The sequence below is a fragment of the Aquarana catesbeiana genome, linkage group LG09 (assembly GCF_042186555.1).
Source record: "Aquarana catesbeiana isolate 2022-GZ linkage group LG09, ASM4218655v1, whole genome shotgun sequence".
Classification (NCBI taxonomy): domain Eukaryota; kingdom Metazoa; phylum Chordata; class Amphibia; order Anura; family Ranidae; genus Aquarana; species Aquarana catesbeiana.
The window spans coordinates 256294808-256318083 of NC_133332.1; the positions used below are offsets into that span (position 1 = coordinate 256294808).

Sequence of the window (23276 nt, forward strand, 5' to 3'; positions counted from 1 at the left end):
TACATCATGTGACCAGCTGTCATTGGCTGACAGCTGATCACATGGTAAGGGGCCGGGAACGGCCCCTTACTCGGATATGTGATCATCCGAGTCTCCGTGACTCGGTGATCACAGCGCGCACACCGCGCGCGTGCATAGGGGAGGATGTCATATGACGTCCTCCCGGAGATTGAGGTCCGCACTGTAACCGTCATTCGGCTATGGCCCGGACCTCAAGTGGTTAATCGCATGACAAGTCGCACCGATGTGAATTGGGGCTAAGGGTTTGATTTAACAGTACAAATGAGCCTAAAGCAAAGGCCAAAAGATTTAACTAATTTAGGAAGAGTGCATTCCCTAGCACAGTCCTTGCCGGTCGCAGTCCTCTCCTATTTTGGGAATTTATAGTTACTCTGTGCTGGGCCTGCTTTCTTGCCTTACTACTTAATGCTCTATATGTTACTGCTGAGGAGGAACAAAGGGGATGCTGTATTGTGTCATTTGACAGCTGTGAGTCTGCTTGGGCTGCTGATAATACAGTAGCAGTCTTGGGGTTATTGGATGTCTACATGAAGGAAGCTTTGACACGTAAATAACTTATCATGGGTGCTCAACCTGTGGCCCTCCAGCTGTTGTGGAAATACAAGTCCCATCATGCCTCTGTCTTTGGGAGTCATATTTGTAACTGTCAGCCTAGCAATGCCTTATGAGATTATTAGTTCTGCAACAGCTGGAGGGCCACTGGTTGAGCACCCATGACTTGCATCAATTCCCATAAACGTTTTGAAAGATTGTTGTTGAAATAAACTGTCTGCTGACCAGTCTCTTCAAATGTTTTTTGTATTAGAATATTTAAGAATTATGTGCTGTTCTGACACCTTATTTTTCTTTTGTAGGTGTTCCCCAGCCATTTCACACAGCAGAGGACCAAAGAGTGCAATGTAGAAAACAGTGACAATAAGGAGAGGAATATAAAAGTGACTTGTAGCCCTTGTGTTACTCCGTCTAGCAACAGTGGGCCCAGCAATATTTCTACAGACTTCTGGGACTTGTTAGTTAAATTAGACAACATGAATGTGAGCCGGAAGGGGAAAACCTCAGTAAAGTCTTTGCCTGTGAGCTCTGGAGCAGAAGCGGAAAGTTTGCAGTGCAGTTTGGAGGCCTCCCCATTGGGACAGCTCATGAATATGTTGTCTCACCCCGTCATTCGACGGAGTTCGCTGCTTACAGAAAAACTGCTTAGACTCCTCTCCCTTATTTCAATTGCCTTGCCAGATAACAAATTGTCTGATGGTGTGACTAATCAAAGCAATGCAATCACACCTGCACCTGCCCCCACCCCTGCAACTGCACCAGTACCTCTCCCTGTACCTGCTGTATCTGTGCCGGCAGTCATCAACCCAAGTGTAGTATCAAGTGAGTATGACTTTATCTTCCATACACTAGGTTTGTGCAACCTTGAGGTCATCATTCCATTGTAAATTTTCCAAGAATCCTGGTTTATCAAATAAGAGTGTAGAAAGGTACCTGTGAGATTATGTTTAACTTTTTTTTTTTTTTTTCTCTTGCCTTTTGTAAAGGTGTGATGAAAAGTATCAAGTCTGCAGTAAAGGCGAGCGAGTTCAATGTGCTTGACAAGATGGCAGCTGCTGGGCTCACAGAAAAACAGTTACAGCTTTCTGTTGAGGTAAGAAGCCATTGTGGAGATGTATGAACATTGAGAAGATATACTGTTTTTTCAAAGAATGGCAAATTAGTAATTTGTACAGCTCTGTCTAATTAAAGCGGAGTGCCACCCAAAAGGGGCAAGCTTTGCTTTTTCACACCTTCCACCACTCCGCTGCCACATTTGGCACTTTAGGGAGGAGGGGGGTGAGCGGGTGCCTAGTTTTGACAGGTACCCGCTCCCAATTCCAGGCAAGATCGCCCCGCAATCTGAGTATTTCCGCTCTCTTCCTACCCCCCCTCCCTGCGGACACACAGGTAAGTGTCCTTATATTAAGTCAGCAGTTACAGTACTTGTAGCTGCTAACTTTTCTTTTTGTGCCCAGACTGGAGCTCCTTTTTTTAAATACCCTCTAGCTATAATTACAAAGTAAGCCTTTAAAGCGGAGTTCCACCCAAAAGTGGAACTTCCGCTCATCGTATTCCTCCCCCCCCCTCTGGTGTCACAGTTGGCACCTTTCAGGGGGGTGCAGATACCTGTCTGTTACAGGTATTTGCACCCACCTCCAGCGTAGATATCCGCAGAGTCTGCGGGTATTTACGCCACTTGTCCGTGTCCCCCCCCCCCCCCCCCCCCCCCATCTGCTGGGAAACACACGGGTCCCAGAGACAGCAGGGACCATCCGTATTGTGCTGCGCTACACGCGCATGAGCAGTAGGGAACCGGGAAGTGAAGCCGCAAGCTTTCACTTCCTGATTCCCTTACATAAGATGGAGGCGGCAGCACCCGAGGACCGAGAGACGGTTCAGCCTCGGGTGCCGACATCGCGGGCACCCTGGACAGGTAAGTGTCCATGTTTTAAGTCAGCAGCTGCAGTATTTGTAGCTGCTGACTTTTAAAATAAAAAAAAAAAAAAATTTTGGCAGAGCTCCGCTTTTAAGCATTTTATTCCTCTGTGATGTTCTGAAAACGGAAGACACTTGAATAATACTGGCCAGATGCTCACAAAACTACGAATGATTAAAAATTGGTGGCACCTGCAGATAATTCTGACCGACGTACATAAAATGTGTTGAGATGGGGCTTCATTGGATTATGTAATTTATAGATACAAGTGTATGTAGTGTGTTGCAGCTCACCAGTTCTTGGACCTGGTGGCTGCATTTGTTTTCTCTTTCAGGCTTTTTTCCCCTTTATTTTCACCCGGTCATAGGGTAACAATGCTCACTCACTGTGTTTATGGAGGAGCAGAATTGTCACCCTATTACAGAACTGCAATGAGGTACCGTTTTCTGTACTGTTCAGGGATGGCTTGGAACAATGTAACAAGTAAGAGTGCAGCACAGGCAGCAAGCACAGGGTATTATTATCTGACACAGTATCTGGAAGGATCAAAAAATATGATTTTGGACTCCCACAACACTTTTTTTTAATGGCACAGTGTATATATAACCGAATAATTGACCAAGCTACAAGAAGTTCATTCTCTAGGGTTTACATACCCTTTAAAGTCCAGTGCACTCTGATAGACTTGGTCATATGGCTCCCGTATATTTGTCTACATTACAAGGGGATGTGAGGATGCTTTTGTTGAGGGCTGGGGCGGTTATTCATCTATGCCTGCAGTGGAGTTGGGAGATCAAGAAATAGTTTAGCAAAAAAAAACTAAGACGCGTTTCACACCGAGGGCGTTTTGCAGGCGCTTTAGCATTAAAAATAGCGCATGCAATCCGCCCTCAACCAGCTGTAGCATTGTCTTCAATGTGAAAGCCCGAGGGCTTTCACACCTGAGCGATGCGCTGGCAGGACGTCAGGAAAAGTCCTGTCAGCAGCTTCTTTGGAGCGGTGTGTTTACCGCTCCTCCACCGCTGCTCCCCATTGAAATCAATGGGGCAGCGCTGGGATACCACCAGCAAAACGCCGCTATTACGGTGCAGTGCGGGCGGTTTTAACCCTTTCTCGGCTGCTAGCGGGGAGTAAAAGTGCTAGCGGCCAAAATGCGCCGGTAAAACGCCGCTAAAAATATAGCGGCGTTTTACCGCCGACGCTATGGGCGGCTCGGTGTGAAAGGGGTCTAAGTAAAAGCATTTCAAAGTGAAATGAGTTATAAATTGCAACATATGGCATTGCAGGATAAGGACAAAAAAGGTGTTGGGAGGAAAGGGCTTTATCCTCCAATGCTGTTTAACATCATATTCTCTTGTTCAAGGTGCTGACATCTCATTCATGTTCAGAGGAAGGCTTGGAGGATGCAGCAAATGTGTTGCTACAATTGTCTAGAGGTGATCCTGGAACACGAGACACTGTACTCAAGCTGCTGCTCAGTGGAGCCCACCATTTGGGCTACACCCTATGCAAGCAGATAGGTAAGCAATAAAGCAAAAGTGTATGTGTGTGTGTATGTCTATATATTTATATATATATATATATATATATATGTGTATAATAGTGTATTGTTTTGTTTTTTGGTTTGTTTTTTTATGATTTAACCTTGCCTCATCACTTTACCAGGCACTCTCTTAGCTGAATTACGAGAGTATAACCTTGATCAGCAGAGGAGGGTACAATGTGAGGTACTTTCTCCTGATGGGTTGCCTGAAGAGCAGCCACACAACACCAAAGCCAAGGGTAAAATGCAAAGCAGGTGAGTGTAGTTACTAGAGTGATTACTGCTTGTCAATTGCTTATTCAATACCCAGGGTAATAGCATTTTGTCTGTCAGATCTCATATCACTTTGTCTTCGCAATCCAGGTTTGATATTGCAGAAAACGTTGTTATAGTTGCATCACAGAAACGGCCATTAGGGGGACGAGAGCTCCAGTTACCCTCAATGTCCATGCTGACATCAAAGACCTCCACACAGAAATTTTTCCTCAGAGTGCTGCAGGTCATCATCCAGCTCAGAGATGACACCAGGAGAGCCAACAAGAAAGCCAAGCAGACCAGTAGACTAGGTAGGACCTTCATCATTCAGCAGGCAATGTGATTATCTCGAGCAAAGGAAATCTGTTTCCGTTTTCAATGCAACGGTGCTCCCCTCCTGCTGGTGTGCTGCAGTTTTCTTCACCAGTTTTAGGAATGTTTGAGGCTTTCTCAACTTGAGAACCTGCAGCTGCACCCATTGACAGATTTGTTTCTTGAGTGAATAGAGGAATGTAGAGATGGTATAGAAAAATAGCATTTGTGTTGTAAAGGGATTGTCTACATAGATTCACAGATTTTCCCCTTGATTTTGTATGACTGTCATATCGTGCCCAAAGATGTTTTTTTTTTTTTTTTTGTTTGGTTTTTTTTGTTTGTGTTTTTTTTTTTTTTTTTTTTTTTTTTTTTTTATGATTTTTAAATTTATGGGGCAGCAGGTGAACAAGCATGCCTATGTAATCCTTAGACTGCCATCTTCTTTACCCTGAACAGGAGTGCTTGTGGGACTAGCGCCCTTTGGTTTAGGAGACAAAATTGCTCAAAATCAACAAAAGGCAGTCAGATTGTGAAGGTTCATTTGACATTTTATGCTTTATTTGGCATTCTGTTAACATCTCCATTCTCTTTCTGCTCCTTTCTTGAGATGGCTTATCCTGGCTCAAACATGCTGTGGATGTGCGTTCTAGAAGTGCTGGAGACCTTATGCATATTTGTGCAACCAGTATTTGGAGCAGTATTTTGGTGCAGTCTTTTATGAACATATTTGTTTTACGTTAGATGCTTTCATGGAATCCGTACTTAATTTTGCAGCAAAACCGAAGTGGACCTTACACACCCTATATTTATTAAACTTTATTTTTAAAAGCTAAACCTCATGCTAACATGGTGGTGTACTGCGTTCCTTTTTTCACACTTTCACATTCCTACCTTCAAAGGTAGGAGTGCTATGTTGTAAGGGGTCTGGATTAAATCCCACCCCATGTCGTCCAGTTATTAAGTGACAGACAGTGTGTGTGTGTGTGTGTGTGTGTGTGTGTATATGTGTATATGTGTGTATATATATATATATATATAATATATATATATATATATATACACGATTCATGAAGCAATCATGGGAATATAGAAAGCTAATGTGTAGTTTAAACTCCAGCTATATCTCAGGGCGCAACAGAAGCAGTCAATTCCCCGAAAGCAGCAGTTATTGCTTCCTGAGAAGAAGATGAGCAGCGTCATTCAGCATCTTCCTCCTCAGCTGGCTGTCAGCTGCTCAGCCCATTTAAAGCGGCGTTCCACCTACTTTTGAGAGGTGGTCTTAAACAAAAGACCACCTCCACCCCTCGTTTTAGGATATTCAAAAATTTTTTTTTTCTTCTTCTAACATACCTTTTTATGAAGTAGAGCCTGTACTTCCGATCCATCCGGTACCCCCCCCCCCGGTCTTCTGGGTCCTGTGTGCGCTATCTCATCGTGTGTACTAGGCTTTAGGAATGTCTACCCTTAACCAGTTCCCGACCGGCTCACGCAGATAATCTGCGGCAAAATGTCTCTTCTGGGTGAAATCCCATATGGGTATGTCCTTCCCTTTAGTGGCTGCCAGAGGGCGCGCCCACTGCACGGCAGGGGACCCGATGCGCATGGCTGGCGGGCACGATAGATAGCGTGCACTAGCGCCAGCACTGGGATTTGTGTGTGTGTAAACAAATTCCTGTTCTGTCAGGGCAGAGGAGACCTATCGTTTGTTCCTACTAAGTAGGAACAACGATAGGTCTCCTCCCCTAGTAAGTCACATCCCCATACAGTTAGAGCACACAGTGAGGGAACACACATTTAACCCCTCGATCGCCCCCTAGTGTTAACCCTTTCCCTGCCAGTGACATTTACACAGTAATCGGTGCATTTTTATAGCACTGATCGCTGCATAAATGTCAATGGTCCCAAAAATGTGTCCGATGTGTCTGTCGCAGTACCGCTAAAAATCGCAGATCACCGCCATTACTAGTAAAAAAAATAAAAATTCATGAAAATGCCATAAATCTTTATCATAGTTTGTAGACGCTATAACTTTTGCGCAAACCAATCAATATACGCTTATTGCATTTTTGGGGGTTTTTTTTACCAAAAATATATTGAAGAATATATATTGGTCTAAACTGATGAAGAAATTTGTTTTTTGTTTTTTTAACATTGGATATTTATAGCGCAAAAAATAAAAACCACAGAGGTGAATCTCTAGTCTTGGGGAAAAAAGACGCAAATTTTGGGTGCAGCGTCGCATGACTGCGCAATTGTCAGTTAAAGCGACGCAGTGCCAAATTGTAAAAAGTGCTCTGGGAAGGAAATAAAATCTTCCGGGGCTGAAGTGGTTAAAGTTGAAGTAAACCCCCCTATCGTTTTCCAGCCAAGGAAGCTGCCATCATTTCCTCTTTCATCTTCAACTGCCATGATGCTGCACATGTGGTCAGTTATGACATCAGCCATTGGATGATTTGACAGTTTGGTTGAGCGCACAATCAATGTGACAGTTGGCATTCCCGGCATGCTTTTTGGAACTGTTAAATTGATGGGATTACTTCCTTTTTCATAACTGATGCCTGTATTCAAGATGGCCCCTCCCAATGGCTGCCCCAGATTGCAGAGGTGAAAACCTAGTGGTGGTTTTGGGTTTAAAATGTTTTATATATCAAAAACAGCAAGAGTTGAAAAACTTTTTTTTTTTTTTTTTGCTAATTTAATAGGGTAACTGTGGAACTTGTGAGGTTATCGTTTTCATTGACTAGAGTTTAGTTTTATGTTCGCTGTATTTTAAAATGTTTTTAATAAATACATAACTTGATTTACATGCTTGCATTTCATATGTGCCTGGAGTTGAGCTTTTTTTTTTTTTCCACACTAGCTTACTAATAAGCGTGCTAGAATTTTATAATTGGGATTTATTTTTTATTTTTTTGAACATAGTGATTGCATTTACTTACTGTTGTCATCTTCTTCCAGGAGCTGCCAGTCTGGCCTCTGCTAGCAGCATCCAGGCAGCTGTGCAGCAGTTGGAGGCTGAGGCTGATGCCATTATACAAATGGTACGTGAGGGTCAAAGGGCGCGGAGACAGCTGCAAACTGCAACGGTTAGCATGATGACTGGCGCTGGCAGAACATCCATCCTTAGTTTGTTCCTCCCTATTTTTTATTTTATGTCTGAGATCTTTGCTTTCTCAGCTTTTAATTTGCTTGTTTACAAACTGATTGTCTATTACATGTACATTTCTGTGTATTAAATAACCCTGCATAGTTATTTGTTAGTCTTTTGCATGTTTCCCACAGTTCATAGTAGCATTGAAGCACCTTGCTTTGCAAATATTTGCTATATGTTGATGCATGACTTTTGTGTGCTGTTGCTGCTTTATCATGCGGTTATCATCCTGCTCACCTTCCTGCCCCATTGTTTTTCACTCCCAAAGCATTAAACCACCTTCTGACTTGTTTTTGTCTTGTCTAGGCGGAAGGCTCTGCACGCAGGGAGGAGTCTCCAATGGATGTTGACCAGCCTTCGCCTGCTACACAGGATACTCAGCCAGTTGGTCAGTGTGAAACCAGTGGGTGGGCCTGGATTGTTTGTGGGTCTGCAAGGTCATAGAAGGAAATGTCTTCATCTGTAGGTTTCTGAGCTTTTCTTATCACCTAGGTTCCGAAGGACCTCAAGCTGCAGAGAAGAAAGAGGATGAGCGGTTACCAGAATTGCCACTGCTGAGTGATCAGCTGAGCTTGGATGAACTGTGGGACATGTTAGGAGAGTGTTTAAAGGAGCTGGAGGAGTCACATGACCAACATGCTGTGCTAGGTATTAAATGGCATCTTGTACAATCTCTCCTTTAAATTGGCCTGTGTTAACGGGCTTTTGTTCTCATTGGACAGTTTTTGTATTCCTCAAGTCTATGGGAGTGCAAAACTTGTTTAAAGCAATTCACAAGCAGGTACCCTGCAGGTAAAATGCACCTGTTGATGAATTTTGAATGATCTTAGAAGCCTCTCAAACTAATGCCATGGCCTCAGTTTGAGGGTATTGGGACCCGCTGAGGAGTCTGAGAGAACATAAATATGCAAAACTTGAGACCATATAAAATATTTATAAAGAATATAATTTGCAGAAAGTGATGTTGCATTTGTTTAGATTATAGATTTAGATCTGTTTTATATTTATAATTATTTAGATATATTTGTTTAGATTCAAATTATTTATCATTTAGATCTGTATTCCTAAACTGTATGAAGGCAGCACTAAAGTGTGTGTATGTGTGTCTCTCTCCCCTCAGTACTTCAGCCAGCTGTAGAAGCCTTTTTCTTGGTCCATGCAACAGAGCGAGAAAGCAAGCCACAAGTACGGGATACTCGGGAAAGCCAGCTGGCTCACATAAAAGATGAGCCTCCTCCTTTATCCCCAGCACCTCTCACCCCTGCGACGCCTTCTTCCTTAGATCCCTTTTTTTCAAGGGAACCCTCATCTATGCATATCTCATCCAGCTTGCCTCCTGACACTCAAAAGTTCCTGCGCTTTGCAGGTAAGGCTCTATTAAGCTTGCTAATTCCTAGCCGTTTTGTAACCTAGGAATACTTTTGGAAATGTTACCAAGTTTAGCATCCGCTGTAAATTTATTGGTTACAATTTTTTATGTAGCGTCTCTTTCACCATCTTTTCTTGCTGCTGATTATTTTGGTCAAACTGGGTCCATTTCACCAACCATGAACCAGATTCAGGCTTTCCTTCCTCCTTTGTAATTAGGCAGTGCATTATAAATGGGTGTGCTTTAAGGATACAAAATCTGTTGTACAAGCCTAATGTCTGTTTTACCCTGAACTTTAATATTGGTTAGAAGAAAAGTTTGCTGTGCTCTCCCTCAGTAGAGAGCACAGCAGTATTCCCCATTAAAAGCATCTCGATTACATTTTTTACAGCCTTCTAAGAAATGCCTGCTCTTCACATATCTACTCTTCACATGTCTTTTCTTATACTCTTTAGAGACTCACCGCACTGTGTTAAATCAGATCCTCCGCCAGTCGACAACTCATCTAGCTGATGGACCTTTTGCTGTTCTTGTTGATTATATCAGAGTCCTAGACTTTGATGTCAAGCGCAAGTATGTATGATCAAGTTTATTATTGCTTTTGTACTAGCTACTCTTTTTTTATTTTTAAATGCATACTTTTAACATATATATTTTCTTTTTAATCCAACAAACCCCTTATTCGGTACAAAGATACACAGGGTAGGAGAATAACATTAAACATTATGATATTTGTTACATCGAACAGTTGTCAGAGGTTTTCAGAATATATAAAACATGTATTGAAAAAGGAGCGTTGTAATAACGTGGACATATAACCATAGGTAACTCATTCAGTTACAGGTTCTCCCTCCGAGAATGTAGATGCCAGGTCTAGCCACCGATCCCATATTTTGCCGGACAATTTCTGTGCCTGTAAATTACCTTTTTATAGGGTAGGGATTCATTAACAGGCACCTTCCATTCCCCAAGTATTTGTGTGGAGGGCTGAAGCCACATGCTCGCTATAAGTAGTCTAGCCGTAAATAGCGCTTCCATGTAAGAAAATGTGAAGATGCCTGCTCTGCTCCTGGTTGGGGAGTAGCCCCAACAAGCATTGTTTAGTCCATAAAGTCAGTGGGGAGCCCATTTCATCATGTATAAATGTGACCACTTGTTCCCAATATCCCTGGATTGCAAGAGCACAATACATGGTAGAATGAACAACTGGACTCTCCAAATCTAGGGCATTTTCTTACATGGGTTATAATGAGATTTATACCTGGCTAAACGGACGGGGCTCAGGTAAGATCTATGTAGTATATACAATTGGGTTAGTCTATCAGATCACTTTGGGGAGACCATTTTACAGGATTTCAGAATATCTGTCCACTCATTGTCCTTGAGCTCCTCCACGTCCGCCTCCCATTTGGTTTTCAACCAGAAGGCTAAGTCTGTCGCTGCAGGTTGGAGAAGGCTGTTGTAAAAAAATGTAAATTTTTTTTTTGAGTCTGTGCTCCAATAAACATCCAATAGGTACAAAGGGTTTAAATTAGGGATTAAGTCTCCAAATTGGGCATGCAGCGCGTGGCAAAGCTGGAGGAAGTGGAAAAAAGAATTGGGCAGATCAAAATCCATTTTGAGTTCCTGAAATGACTTGATTCCATTGCTATAAAATACATGGGAGAGCTATATAACCCTGTGAGAGTTCCAGAGTTCATCAGATAAGGTAAGCAAGTCTGGAAGGTTGGAGTTGCCCCAGAGTGGTGTGTGGGCATGAGTAGGGGGGTCTTCAGCCTATGCACTGCCAGTTCCCATATCTTACAGTGGTGATGGACCATTCCCTTGCGGCCTCCTAAATTAGAGAAGTTGCGGAGGTCACTGAGGAGAATCTGAAAGGGGTGTGCAACCCGGGCTAATGTGAGATACCTATGTTCCCCCAAAAGAGAATAGAGTTGGGCAACTAGGTAGTACACATTGAGGTCTGGAAGGGCAGTGCCATCTATGTCCATGTGATTTTTCCAAGGAGCACCAGGAAAGCTTGTGTCTGGAGTTGCCCCAAACAAACGAGTCAAGAATGGGGAAAAGATAAAGGAGTTTGGGCAGCAGGATCATTTTAACTAGGTTTATGCATCCCATAACCTCAGGGGGGGACAAGTTTGGGTTTTGGTTTTAGGTAACGCAATAAGAGGTTCTACATTAAGTCTAGTATATTCTGCCGGGGCCTGGCTAACCTGAACTCCTAAATATTTGATCTGGCTTGCTCGAATCATGGGAAGACTAGCTTGATCAGCGGACAGGGCCTCCAGGTTCAGGGGGAGGATTTGGTATTTACGCCAATTAATTTGTAGGCCACAAAACTCCCCAAAGCGTTCAATATGGCGCAAAGCCACCACTAGAGTGACCAGCATCCTCCAGGTGCAGCAACATGTAATCGACGTAAAGACTGACAGTCTCAATTAACAGCTCTGACCCAAGGCCTCTCATTTTAACATATATTTAACATATTAAACTAATATCTCTGAATAGATATTTCCGCCAAGAACTTGAGCGGTTAGATGAAGGACTGAGGAAAGAGGACATGGCTGTACACGTCAGACGAGACCATGTGTTTGAAGATTCTTACCGGGAACTGCACCGTAAATCCCCAGAAGAAATGAAGAACAGATTGTAAGTGCCACAGAAAGATCATTGTATACCAGTCTTCTTTGGGTCAGAATGAATCTACGGAGTGTAATAACTCTGGATAGTGATGGAAGGTTTAGAGGTTAGGTTTTTGCTTTCTACCTTCTGGGGGAGATTTCACCTTGCTTTCTTGCAGAGGAACAGGAAGTGTAGGTGAATCTTCCACAAAGTGATGGGAAATCCCACAGATAATTGCTGTAACCAGAAAATTTGGATATTATTTAGCACCCCCTATAAATTTTTCTATGCCAATTACAAGTTGGAAACGGCTACATAGGTTCTAACCCTTCCCTACTCTTAACAAAAGTTTTGCCCGAAGATCTACTTTAAATCAAATTGTGTTGATTTGTTATCTTTAAGATTTGTTATCTTTACTGTAGTTTAGAACGCTAATCTTAGGCTGGCTTCTCACTATTTGGCTTCAATAATGTACTTTTAAAGAACTTCACCCAAAAGGGAAAGTTCCGCTTCTCTCTCATTTTTGGATACTTTTGCTTTTTTTTGAGGGGAGCAGGAATTGCCTAGGCGATAGCGAAAGATCAGTTCCCCCCCTCTTTGCCCACAGCTTTCTGGGACATGCCACATGTCCCAGAAGGCTTTGGGACCATTCACAAAGTGCAGCATAAAGCTGCAAGTAATCGCAGCCAGCTTCACTTCCCACTTTTAACGTGCCTGGGACCTGAAGACCATTCATGAACCAGCTCGGGTGAGGATGGCGCAGGATCCCTGGATAGACAAGTGCCCTACAGTATTTTTAGCTGCTGGCTTTTAATTTGTTTTTTTTTGTTTTTTTTTTTTTGACTGAAGATCCTCTTTAAATACATTGTGGTGACATTTTTTATTTTTTTTGCATCCCAATGCACCTCTGTTGCATTGCACAGTAATGCACTGCTGTGCATTGCTTTGTGTTGTGTCTGGAATAGAGTAAAGGCATTTTTTGTTTTTTTAAACATTCTGAAGTTTGTAGATCAATAAAATAACTGGGCTGCCTTATCGCATCACTTGTTAATGTGCGACATAATGCGCATAATCACAGTGCACCAGATTGGACAGATTTGAAGGGGCCCCAGAAAAAACTGTCAAACTTAAACTGAGTAAATGCAGGTCTTTTTTTTTTTTTTTTTTTTTTAATTCTATCCAGTTTTCTATTCGGATCAGTTAAACCCGAAGAGCTGTGGGAGCCGTGTGATTTCATGGGAAAGATCTCTCTAGTTTTGTTTAAAGCGGAGGTTCACACAAAAATTGAACCTCCGCTTTTCTGAACCCTCCCCCCCTCCGGTGTCACATTTGGCACCTTTCAGGGGGGAGGGGGGTGCAGATACCTGTCTAAGACAGGTATTTCCACCCACTTCCGGCATAGACTCCCACGGGAGTCTACGCCCACTCCCGTGCCCACCGCGCTGTCTGCTGGGACACACGGGTCCCAGAGACAGCGGGGACCAGTTAGGAAGCGCAGCGCAACTTGCGCATGCGCAGTAGGGAACCGGGAAGTGAAGCCGTACCGCTTCACTTCCTGATTCCCTTACAGAGAATGGCGGCGGCAGCACCCAAGGACCAAGGGATGATTCGGTCTCGGGTGCCGACATGGCTGGACCCCAGGACAGGTGAGTGTCCTTATTTTAAAAGCCAGCAGCTGCAGTATTTGTAGCTGCTGACTTTTACATTTTTTTTTTCCGTGGGACTCCCTCTTTAAGTGCCGGTTCACACCGCATCCCTATGCAAATCACATGCGATTCTTCAGTGCAATTTGAGCCATTATTCTGTATGCATTAAATTGCACCAAATCCGCACTGAGCAGGACCTATTTTTTGGCCACACTATAAGTGGATTGCATGGGTGTTCACACCCATGCAATCTGGTTTTGTAAAACAGTTTCAGATGCCGTTAACATACACAGTGGTTCGCATAAACAGGGTGCGATTTGGATGCAGTGTGGAATTTGCAGTGAACTCACACCGCACTGGTGTGAACTGGGATGTGTCTTGGCCAAATTGAATGGGTGAGAGATACAAAGTGTCAGTGTCTTTTTTTTTTTTTTTTTTTTTTTTTTTTTTTTTTTTTTGTCTGGGTCCTTGTTCACGGCATGGTTCACAGCATTTACGTAAAAAAAAAGCACAGAACCAATAGTATGGTCCCATCTGAAGTTTAACCCCAGAGGGAATCTGCTTTTTAATCTATATTAATTATCTCCACCAAGCCTCTTTGTTCAAAAGTCGCCTGGTCCTATCCCCCCACCCCTGGGCATAGAAGTCAATCTCTCATGTTTTTATATTATATATTCTGTGCTTTTATTGTACATAAATGTTGTGAACAAGGCCATCATGGCTGAAACACATTAACATCTAATGTCCCATCCTGTCTTTTATGAAGTATCAATAAATTTGAAAAGATTTAAGAGCATGTATGGAGTTGCGGGTCATCTAATAGTTATGTGTGAGATTAAAATATATATATATATATATATATATATATATATATATGTGTGTGTATTTACAGTATCTCACAAAATGAGTACACCCCTCACATTTTTGTAAATATTTTATTCTATCTTTTCCTGTGACAACACTGAAGAAATGACACTTTGCTACAATGTAAAGTAGTGAGTGCAAAGCTTGTATAAAAGCGTAAATTTGCTGTGCCCTCATAACTCAACACACAGCCATTAATGTCTAAACCGCTGGCAACCATTATTTTCCAGCACTGCCTTAACCCTCTTGGGCATGGAGTTCACCAGAGCTTCACAGGTTACCACTGGAGTCCTCTTCCACTCCTCCATGACGACATCACAGAGCTGGTGGATGTTGGAGACCTTGCGCTCCTCCACCTTCTGTTTGAGGATGCCCCACAGATGCTCAATAGGGTTTTAGTCTGGAGACATGCTTGGCCAGTCCATCACCTTTACCCTCAGCTTCTTTAGCAATGCAGTGGTCGTCTTGGAGGTGTGTTTGGAGTCGTTATGTTGGAATACTGCCCTGCGGCCCAGTCTCCGAAGGGAGGGAGTCGTGCTCTGCTTCGGTAGGTCACAGTACATGTTGACATTCTTGGTTCCCTCAATGAACTGTAGCTCCCCAGTTCCGGCATCACTCATACAGCCCCAGACCATGACACTCCCACCATCATGCTTGACTGTAGGCAAGACGCACTTGTCTTTGTACTCCTCACCTGGTTGCCGCCACACACGCTTGACACCATCTGAACCAAATAAGTTTATTTTGGTCTCATCAGACCACAGGACATGTCCTTATCAGGTCCCAGTAATCCATGTCCTTAGTCTGCTTGTCTTCAGCAAACTGTGGGCTTTCTTGTGTATCATCTTTAGAAGAGACTTCCTTCTGGGACGACAGCCATGAAGACCAATTTGATGCAGTGTGCGGCGTATGGTCTGAGCACTGACAGGCTGACCCCACCACCCCTTCAACCTCTGCAGAAATGCAGGCAGCACTCATGTCTATTTCCCAAAGATAACCTCGGGATATGATGCCGAGCAAGTGCACTCAACTTCTTTGGTCGACCATGGTAATGCCTGTTCTTAGTGGAGCCTGTCCTGTTAAACTGCTGTATGGTCTTAGCCACCGTGCTGCAGATCAGTTTCATGGTCTTGGCAATCTTCTTATAGCCTAAGCCAGCCCTCAAAAAATCTGCTCGCATTTTGCGAGTAAATTTTGAGGGCTGGTGAGGAAGGGCTGCCTGGGAGCTGGGGGTGAGCAAGCAGCCTGTGTGGAATGGGAGTCTTTCTCCCAGCGATTTCTGAGGGGAAGAGAGAGCAGTGCAGGGAACACAGTGATAACGGCTTTCATTTCAATAGCCGTGTTCCCCGCCGCTCGCTGTCAGATACAACCCCTCCTCCTGGGCCCAGCACTTTGATAGACAGATCACCCGTCCAATCCCAGTGACAAGTGATCTGTCAAAGTTCCCCGGCTAGGGGGCGGGGCAGTATATGACGTTGCGCGGCAGGAACACAGCAATTGAAATGAAAGTGGTTATCGCTGTGTTCCCCGCGCTACGCTCTGAACACCTGGGCGGTTCTCCTGTTCCTCTCCTCCCCTTCACAGGTAGGCTGCTTTGGTGGGCACAGGCTGCTTTGGTGGGCACAAGGCTGCATTGGTGGGCACGGATACAGTGTTTAACCACTTGCTGACCGCCGCACGACGATGTACGTCCTAACTTTGAAGGGGTATATCGTTGTTATTGCAGCAGCTAGCTGCCATAAGCCCGGTATCCCTGTTTTCGTGCGACGGCCGGCTTTCAGATAAAAGTGGTCCCTGCGGTGGATTCACCGCAAGATCACTTTTATTGGTGGCGGGAGAGGGCCCCCCCCTCCCGCCGCGATACGGTGCCCTCCGCCGCTTACCGGAGCCGTCGGTAGCGGCGGAGGTGGCGATCGCATCCGTCTCCGTCTTGTGCCTGGAGACGAATGAGGCTAAGATGGCGCCCATTTGCCTCCATGACACTTCTGGGTGGAAGCGACGTCAAAAAGTCACTTCCGACCGTGCCTTTTAAAGTCACATTTTTTCAAATGTCATTTTTTTTAAATCTCATATTTAAGAGGTCCTGTCATGCTTTTTTCTATTACAAGGGATGTTTACATTCCTTGTAATAGGAATAAAAGTGACAATTTTTTTTTTTTTTTTTTTTTTTTAAAACAGTGTAAAAATAAATAAAATGTAAAATAAACAATAAAAATAAAAAAACATCTTTTTAAAAACCCCCCTGTCCCGATGAGCTCGCGCACAGACAGGAACACATAGGCAAGTAGCGCCCGCATATGATAACGGTGGTCAAACCACACATGTGAGGTATCACCGAGACTGGTAGAGCGAGAGCAATAATTCTAGCCCTAGACCTCCTCTGTACCGCAAAATATGCAACCTGTAGAATTTTTTAAACATCGCCTATGGAGATTTGAGGGTAAAAGTTTGATGCCATTGCACGAGCGGGCGCAATTTTGGAGCATGACATGTTGGGTATCAATTTACTTGGCGTAACATATTTAACAATATAAAAAAAAAATTGGGCTAACTTTACTGTTGTCTTATTTTTTTATTCAAAAAAGTGAATTTTTTCCCAAAAAAGTGCGCTTTTAAGACCGCTGCGCAAATACGGTGCAAAAAAAAGTATTGCAACGACCGCCATTTTATTCTCTAGGGCAGTGATGGTGAACCTTGGCACCCCAGATGTTTTGGAACTACATTTCCCATGATGCTCATGCACTCTGCATCTGGAGTGCCAAGGTTTGCCATCACTGCTCTATGGTGTTAGAAGAAAAACCATATATAACGTTTGGGGGTTCTAAGTAATTTTCTAGCAAAAAAAACCTTTTAAACATGTAAACACCTAAAATCCAAAACAAGGCTAGTCCTTAAGTGGTTAATATTTTTATAACTTAATTCTGTATAATACATTTTAGTGTAATTTCATGAGATAATTTATGAGGGCGTGTTTAGGGGCGGAGTTAGGGGCAGGCTGGGTGGGGCAACTGGTGGAGAGCACCCTGGAGGCCTGGCTAATAGCTCAGGACTTCAAATTTTGAGCCCTGGCCTAGGCCATCTTTATGTAGAGCAACAATTCTTTTTTTCAGATCCTCAGAGTTCTTTGCCATGAGGTGCCATGTTGAACGCCCAGTGACCAGTATGACAGAGAGACAGAGAACACCAAATTTAACACACCTGCTCCCTATTCACACCTGAGACCTTGTAACACTGAGTCACATGACACCGGGGAGGGAAAATGGCCAATTGGGCCCAATTTGGACATTTTCATTTAGGGGTGCACTGACTTTTGTTGCCGGCGGTTTAGACATTAATGGCTGTGTGTTGAATTATTTTGAGGGGACAGCAAATTTACACTGTTATACAAGCTGTACACTCACTACTTTACATTGTAGCAAAGTGTCATTTCTTCAGTGTTGTCACATAAAAAGGTATAATAAAATATTTACAAAAATGTGAGGGGTGTACTCTTGTGAGATACTGTATATATTTATTTAGCCTTGGTGGCCATGTTAGTTATAGAAGATGCTTATGGAGGAGAGGTAGATTTATGCTTGTTAGAAAAGTACAGGAGAAAAGAGGTGAGGCAGTGAAGTAGGGGAAGGAGAAAAAAAGGATTTAGGAATGAAGAGCAAAAGAAAGGAGGTGTTGGGGGGTCCTGGCTAACTGGCAGCACCTCTTCATAATCAGATGGCTATCAATAAGCTGTCAAAATGCGTAGGATGGGAGTAAATTATCCAGGATTGTCATATGTTTGGAAACTTGGTATGGGTGTCATTCTTTTTCATTCAACCAGCAAGTTGATTACAAAAAAAGACTTGATTGTCCCCATCCGCAGACTCTATGTGAATGGGGGAATCCTCGCCGCTGAACTATTGTATTCCGACAGCTATAGACAGCAGCTCTGATCGCACGGGAAAAATCCAACAGGGCAGTTGTGCAGAACTCTGTAGATAGACTTCTCTACAACCTCCCTGCCCATACATGGATCGAAAGTAGGCCAAGCCCTGCTAAAGTCAATGCTTTTGATCCGTGTATGGCAAGCTTAAGTTTTTAACGGGACTAGAGTACCCGAGGTGATTAAAATTTAAACAGCCTTTTGCTTAAATGGTTCTTTTTTTGTTTCACCTTTTACAGACATTACCAGGAATGTGTTACTTGTATAATGGTGATGTCATAAAGCATATACGTTTTCTTACAGGTATATAGTATTTGAAGGGGAAGAAGGTCAGGATGCTGGAGGACTCCTCAGAGAGTGGTACATGATCATCTCCAGGGAAATGTTTAATCCCATGTATGCCCTGTTCCGCACATCTCCTGGGGACCGTGTCACCTATACAATTAACCCCTCCTCCCACTGCAATCCCAACCACCTCAGCTATTTCAAATTTGTCGGTCGAATTGTCGCAAAGGCAGTGTACGACAATAGGTTACTGGAGTGCTACTTCACGCGGTCTTTCTACAAGCACATATTGGGCAAATCAGTCAGGTATGTATTAAAAATAACATTATGCTGAGCAATTGTGTAAATTATTATTATTATATAGTATTTATATAGCAGTTTGCACAGCGCTTTACAACAGTAGGGCAGACATTACAATACAGTTCAATACAGGATGAAACAGAGGGCCCTGCTTGTTATAGATTGTAAGCTCTAACGTTTTGTGTATGCACACTGTGGCTTCGTTCATTCCTGTTCAAGATCAATGAAGACCGCCCTAAATATGACTCTTTAAAGGAATGAACAGGGGGCTACAGCACACACGTGCAGAATCGTAAGTTGCTGCAATTAATTTGGTTCGTAAACTCTATCACAAATGTACATACTCTAGTTTCTTTGTCTCCGATACCCAGCAACTTGTATAATGGTCCGTGTAATAATCTACATTAATCCAGGAAGTAAATGTAGTTTTTTTTATATATTTTTAAGAATTGGCTTCAAATGCTTTTTTCACTTGTAATACATACAATGAGCAACCTGTTTCCACAATACAATTTTTACCTTGCAGATACACTGACATGGAGAGTGAAGATTATCACTTCTACCAAGGTTTAGTCTACCTGCTTGAGAACGATGTCTCCACACTGGGATATGATTTGACATTCAGCACTGAGGTAATATCTGCTCTTGTATGAGGGGTCATCCGGGGTGAATCGTGTCTTCTTAAAGGGATCTATAGGTTGCCTTCCTTAAATGTCACAGCGTCAACAGTTCCCGCTCTTTACATCCTCCTTTTTCTCTGTTTAGGTCCAAGAATTTGGTGTGTGTGAAGTGCGTGACCTGAAGCCCAATGGTGCAAATATTCTTGTCACAGAGGACAACAAGAAGGAATATGTCCACCTTGTGTGCCAGATGAAGATGACTGGTAAGGAACCAAGCAATTTGTTTGCAGTCTAATGAGGTGGCTTGTAGCTGTGCTGTTATGAAGCTAGCACTGGAAGTTACATAGTTACATATAGGTACATAGCAGGTGAGGTTGAAAAAAGACAAAAGTCCATCAAGTCCAACCTATGTGAGTGGTTATATGTCAGTATTACATTGTATATCCCTGTATGTTGTGGTCATTCAGGTGCTTATCTAATAGTTTCTTGAAACTATCAATGCCCCCCTGCTGAGACCACCGCTTGTGGAAGGGAATTCCACATCCTTGCCGCTTTTACAGTAAAGAACCCTCTATGTAGTTTAAGGTTAAACCTCTTTTTTCTAATTTTAATGAGTGGCCACGTGTCTTGTTAAACTCCCTTCCGCGAAAAAGTTTTATCCGTAATGTGGGGTCACCAGTATGATATTTGTATATTGAAATCATATACCCTCTCAAGCGTCTCTTCTCCAGAGAGAATAAGTTCAGTGCTCGCAACCTTTCCTCATAACTAATATCTTCCAGACCCTTTATTAGCTTTGTTGCCCTTTTTTGTACTCACTCCATTTCCTCTACATCCTTCCTGAGGGAGGACTGGTGCCCAGAACTGGACAGCATACTCCAGGTCCGGACCAGAGTCTTGTAGAGCGGGAGAATTATTGTTTCATCTCTGGAATTAATCCCCTTTTTAATGCCTGCCAATATTCTGTTAGCAGCAGCTTGGCATTGCATGCCATTGCTGAGCCTATCATCTACTAGGACCCCCAGGTCCTTTTCCATCCTAGATTCCCCCAGAGGTTCTCCCCCCCCAGTGTATAGATTGCATTCATATTTTTGCCACCCAAATGCATTATTTTACATTGAACCTCATTTGCCATGTAGTTGCCCACCCCATTAAAGGAAGATATGTAAGGGAAATCGGTAAAAGACCAATCATTGGTCTTTTAATTGGAAGTGCTAGATTATTAATTGTACATCACTGAGTTTCTCTTCATGACTGCTTAGTTTTTTTTCAGACATCTACAGGTGAATGTTGAGGTTCTTTTTGCCTAAGGTGGTGATTTCTTCTACTTAAACTAGTACATGGTATTACTGTGTGTTTTTGTTTCAGTCCAAAACACCCTACAGCGTAGGATCTTCATTCCTTGGATGTGGTTCACACTGTGCGCGCATACCTAAAGTCTACAGCTTTGTTTCGGCAGTCTCATTCCCTGTTAGGTTTGTCTGAAGGTCCTCATAAGGGATAGGCTGTTAACCTGCCCATGATTTCTCAGATTTGGCAACTGATTTTTAGGTCTATGGCATTGAAGTAATACTAAAGCTAAAAACATTTTGTTACCTTAATTTATTCCCTGTATTAAGGTTAAAAATGCTGAGGGATGTGAGGGGGAAGAGAAATCTGCTTTGAGGCATTTTTGTAAATTGCTGTCACTGAACTTCCATAAATTGTTGGCCATATTTGTCTTCAGTCCTTTTGAATCGCTCTCCCAGATCAAGTATAGAGATTGTGCATGTGGACTTTGTTGTCTGCATGCTTGATCCAGATCAGTGTCTTAGGAAATACTAAAACCAAAGATGACCAGACAACTATCATTTTTGAAAGAAGGGCGAGCCTCAGCAGGCTTCATGTTTCGCTCAGTGCTGACTTCACCTTTTGGGCCATTGTGTTAAGAATGCACGTGACCAATTTGTACAACCTATCTTTTGTTTTCTGTTTCCAGGTGCCATCCGTAAGCAGTTAGCAGCTTTCCTGGAAGGTTTCTATGAAATTATCCCCAAGCGTCTCATCTCCATCTTCACAGAACAGGAACTGGAGTTATTAATATCTGGGTTGCCCAATATCGACATCGATGACTTGAAATCCAACACAGAGTATCACAAGTACCAATCCAATTCCATCCAGGTGAGTTCTTTACCTAATGCATTGCTAACGAGCAGTATATTTTTTATGCAGATCTTCCGGACATAAGACTTTTTTTTTTTTTGTCCCAATGAATGTCGAAATAAAAATTAATCTTTTGGCCAGCATCTTTCAGCCCTCTTCCTTTTGAACGTTGCAAAAAGCACTGGCCTATGACATCCTGACGTCCTTGGATGACTTCTTTCAGCACAATTATATGCTTCAGATATTTGAGAGGGAAGACTTTAGCTTCAACTGCTGGCTGGATCAGAGACTACATAATATTTAATGTTTACCTTAGAAATAGTGGAGAAATCACTTTTATGTGCTTAAAGCCTGACTCCAGATGTGTTTTGACTTTAAATGTTTTTTTTTTTTTTTTTTTTTTTTTTTGAACCAAGCTGGCCCAAACAAACTAGTTCCACCCACATATGCCTTTGCTGGGAGCACTGCGTAAACTATCTTCAGCTACTTATACAGTGGCTTGAAAAAGTATTCGAACCCCTTGACATTTTCCACATTTTGTCATGTTACAACCAAAAATGTAACTGTTTTACTGGGATTTTGTGATAGACCAACACAAAGTTGCATATAATTGTGAAGTGGAAGGAAAATGATAAATGGTTTTCCAAATTGTTTTTACAAAGATGTGAGAAGCGTGGCGTGCATTTGTATTCAGCCTCCCCTTAGTCAATACTTTGTAGAACCACCTTTCGTTGCAATTGCAGCTGCAGGTCTTTTTGGGGATGTGTCTACCAGCTTTGCGCATCTACAGAGCGAAATTTTTTATTTTTTTTGCAAAATAGCTCAAGCTCTATCAGATTGTATTGAGAGTGTCTGTGAACAGCAATTTTCATGTCTTCCCAAAGATTCTTAATTGGATTTAGGTCTGGACTTTCACTGGGCCATTGTAACACATGACTATGCTTTGATCTAAACTATGGCCCTCAATTCAATACAATTCCCATCATGCCTAGTCATGTCTGTGAATGTCAGTTTTACAATGCCTCATGGGATGTGTAGTTCCGCAACAGCTGGAGGGCCGTAGTTTGGAGATCCCTGAAACCATTCCATTGTAGCTCTGGCTGTATGTTTAGGGTCCTTGTCCTGCTGGAAGGTGAACCTCCGTCCCAGTCTCAAGTCTTGCATACTCTTAACAGGTCTTCTTCTAAGATTGCCCGGTATTTGGCTTCATCCATGTTCCCATCAACTCTGAACAGCTTCCCTGCTCCTGCTGAAGAAAAGCAAGCGTTGGTTTTCCAGCACACATAGCATTTTGCTTTTAGGCCAAACAGTTCATGTTTGGTCCTATCTGACCAGAGCACCTTCTTCCACAGTTTGCTGTTTCCCCCACATGGCTTCTTGCAAAGTTCAAACAGGACTTATGGCTTTCTTTCAACAATGGTTTTCTTCTTACCACTCTTCCATAAAGGCCAAATTTGTGGAATGCACGACTAATAGTTGTCCTGTGGACAGATTCTCCCACCTGAGCTGTGGATCTCTGCAGCTCCTCCAGAGTTACCATAGCTTTTGGCTGCTTCTCTGATGAATGCTCTCCTTGCCCAGCCTGTCAGTTTAGGTGGATGGCCATGTCTTGATAGGTTTGCAGTTGGACCATACTCTTTCCATTTTCAGATGATGAATTGAAAGGTGCTCTGTGAGATGTTCAAAGCTTGGGATATTTTTTTTATAACCTAACCCTGCGTTAAACTTCTCCACAACTTTATCCCTGACCTGTC

At 42.9% G+C, this 23276-nt stretch overlaps 1 protein-coding gene across 10 annotated transcripts in view; it reads left to right on the forward strand.

The window, feature by feature from the left end:
• The window catches only part of HUWE1 (HECT, UBA and WWE domain containing E3 ubiquitin protein ligase 1), a 233851-nt gene that overhangs the window by 197964 nt on the left and 12611 nt on the right, over positions 1-23276 (forward strand). For 5 of the 10 annotated variants that reach the window (XM_073600232.1, XM_073600234.1, XM_073600240.1 and 2 more), the window contains 15 exons: positions 876-1395; positions 1560-1666; positions 3855-4011; positions 4157-4289; positions 4368-4600; positions 7563-7690; positions 8062-8143; positions 8248-8403; positions 8876-9121; positions 9580-9697; positions 11633-11773; positions 18479-18766; positions 19287-19392; positions 19526-19643; positions 21359-21540. In XM_073600232.1, the coding sequence (XP_073456333.1) occupies positions 876-1395; positions 1560-1666; positions 3855-4011; positions 4157-4289; positions 4368-4600; positions 7563-7690; positions 8062-8143; positions 8248-8403; positions 8876-9121; positions 9580-9697; positions 11633-11773; positions 18479-18766; positions 19287-19392; positions 19526-19643; positions 21359-21540 (2715 nt within the window). The remainder of the gene's footprint in view (positions 1-875; positions 1396-1559; positions 1667-3854; positions 4012-4156; positions 4290-4367; positions 4601-7562; positions 7691-8061; positions 8144-8247; positions 8404-8875; positions 9122-9579; positions 9698-11632; positions 11774-18478; positions 18767-19286; positions 19393-19525; positions 19644-21358; positions 21541-23276) is intronic. The other 5 variants (XM_073600237.1, XM_073600241.1, XM_073600239.1 and 2 more) reach the window with 3 other exon arrangements.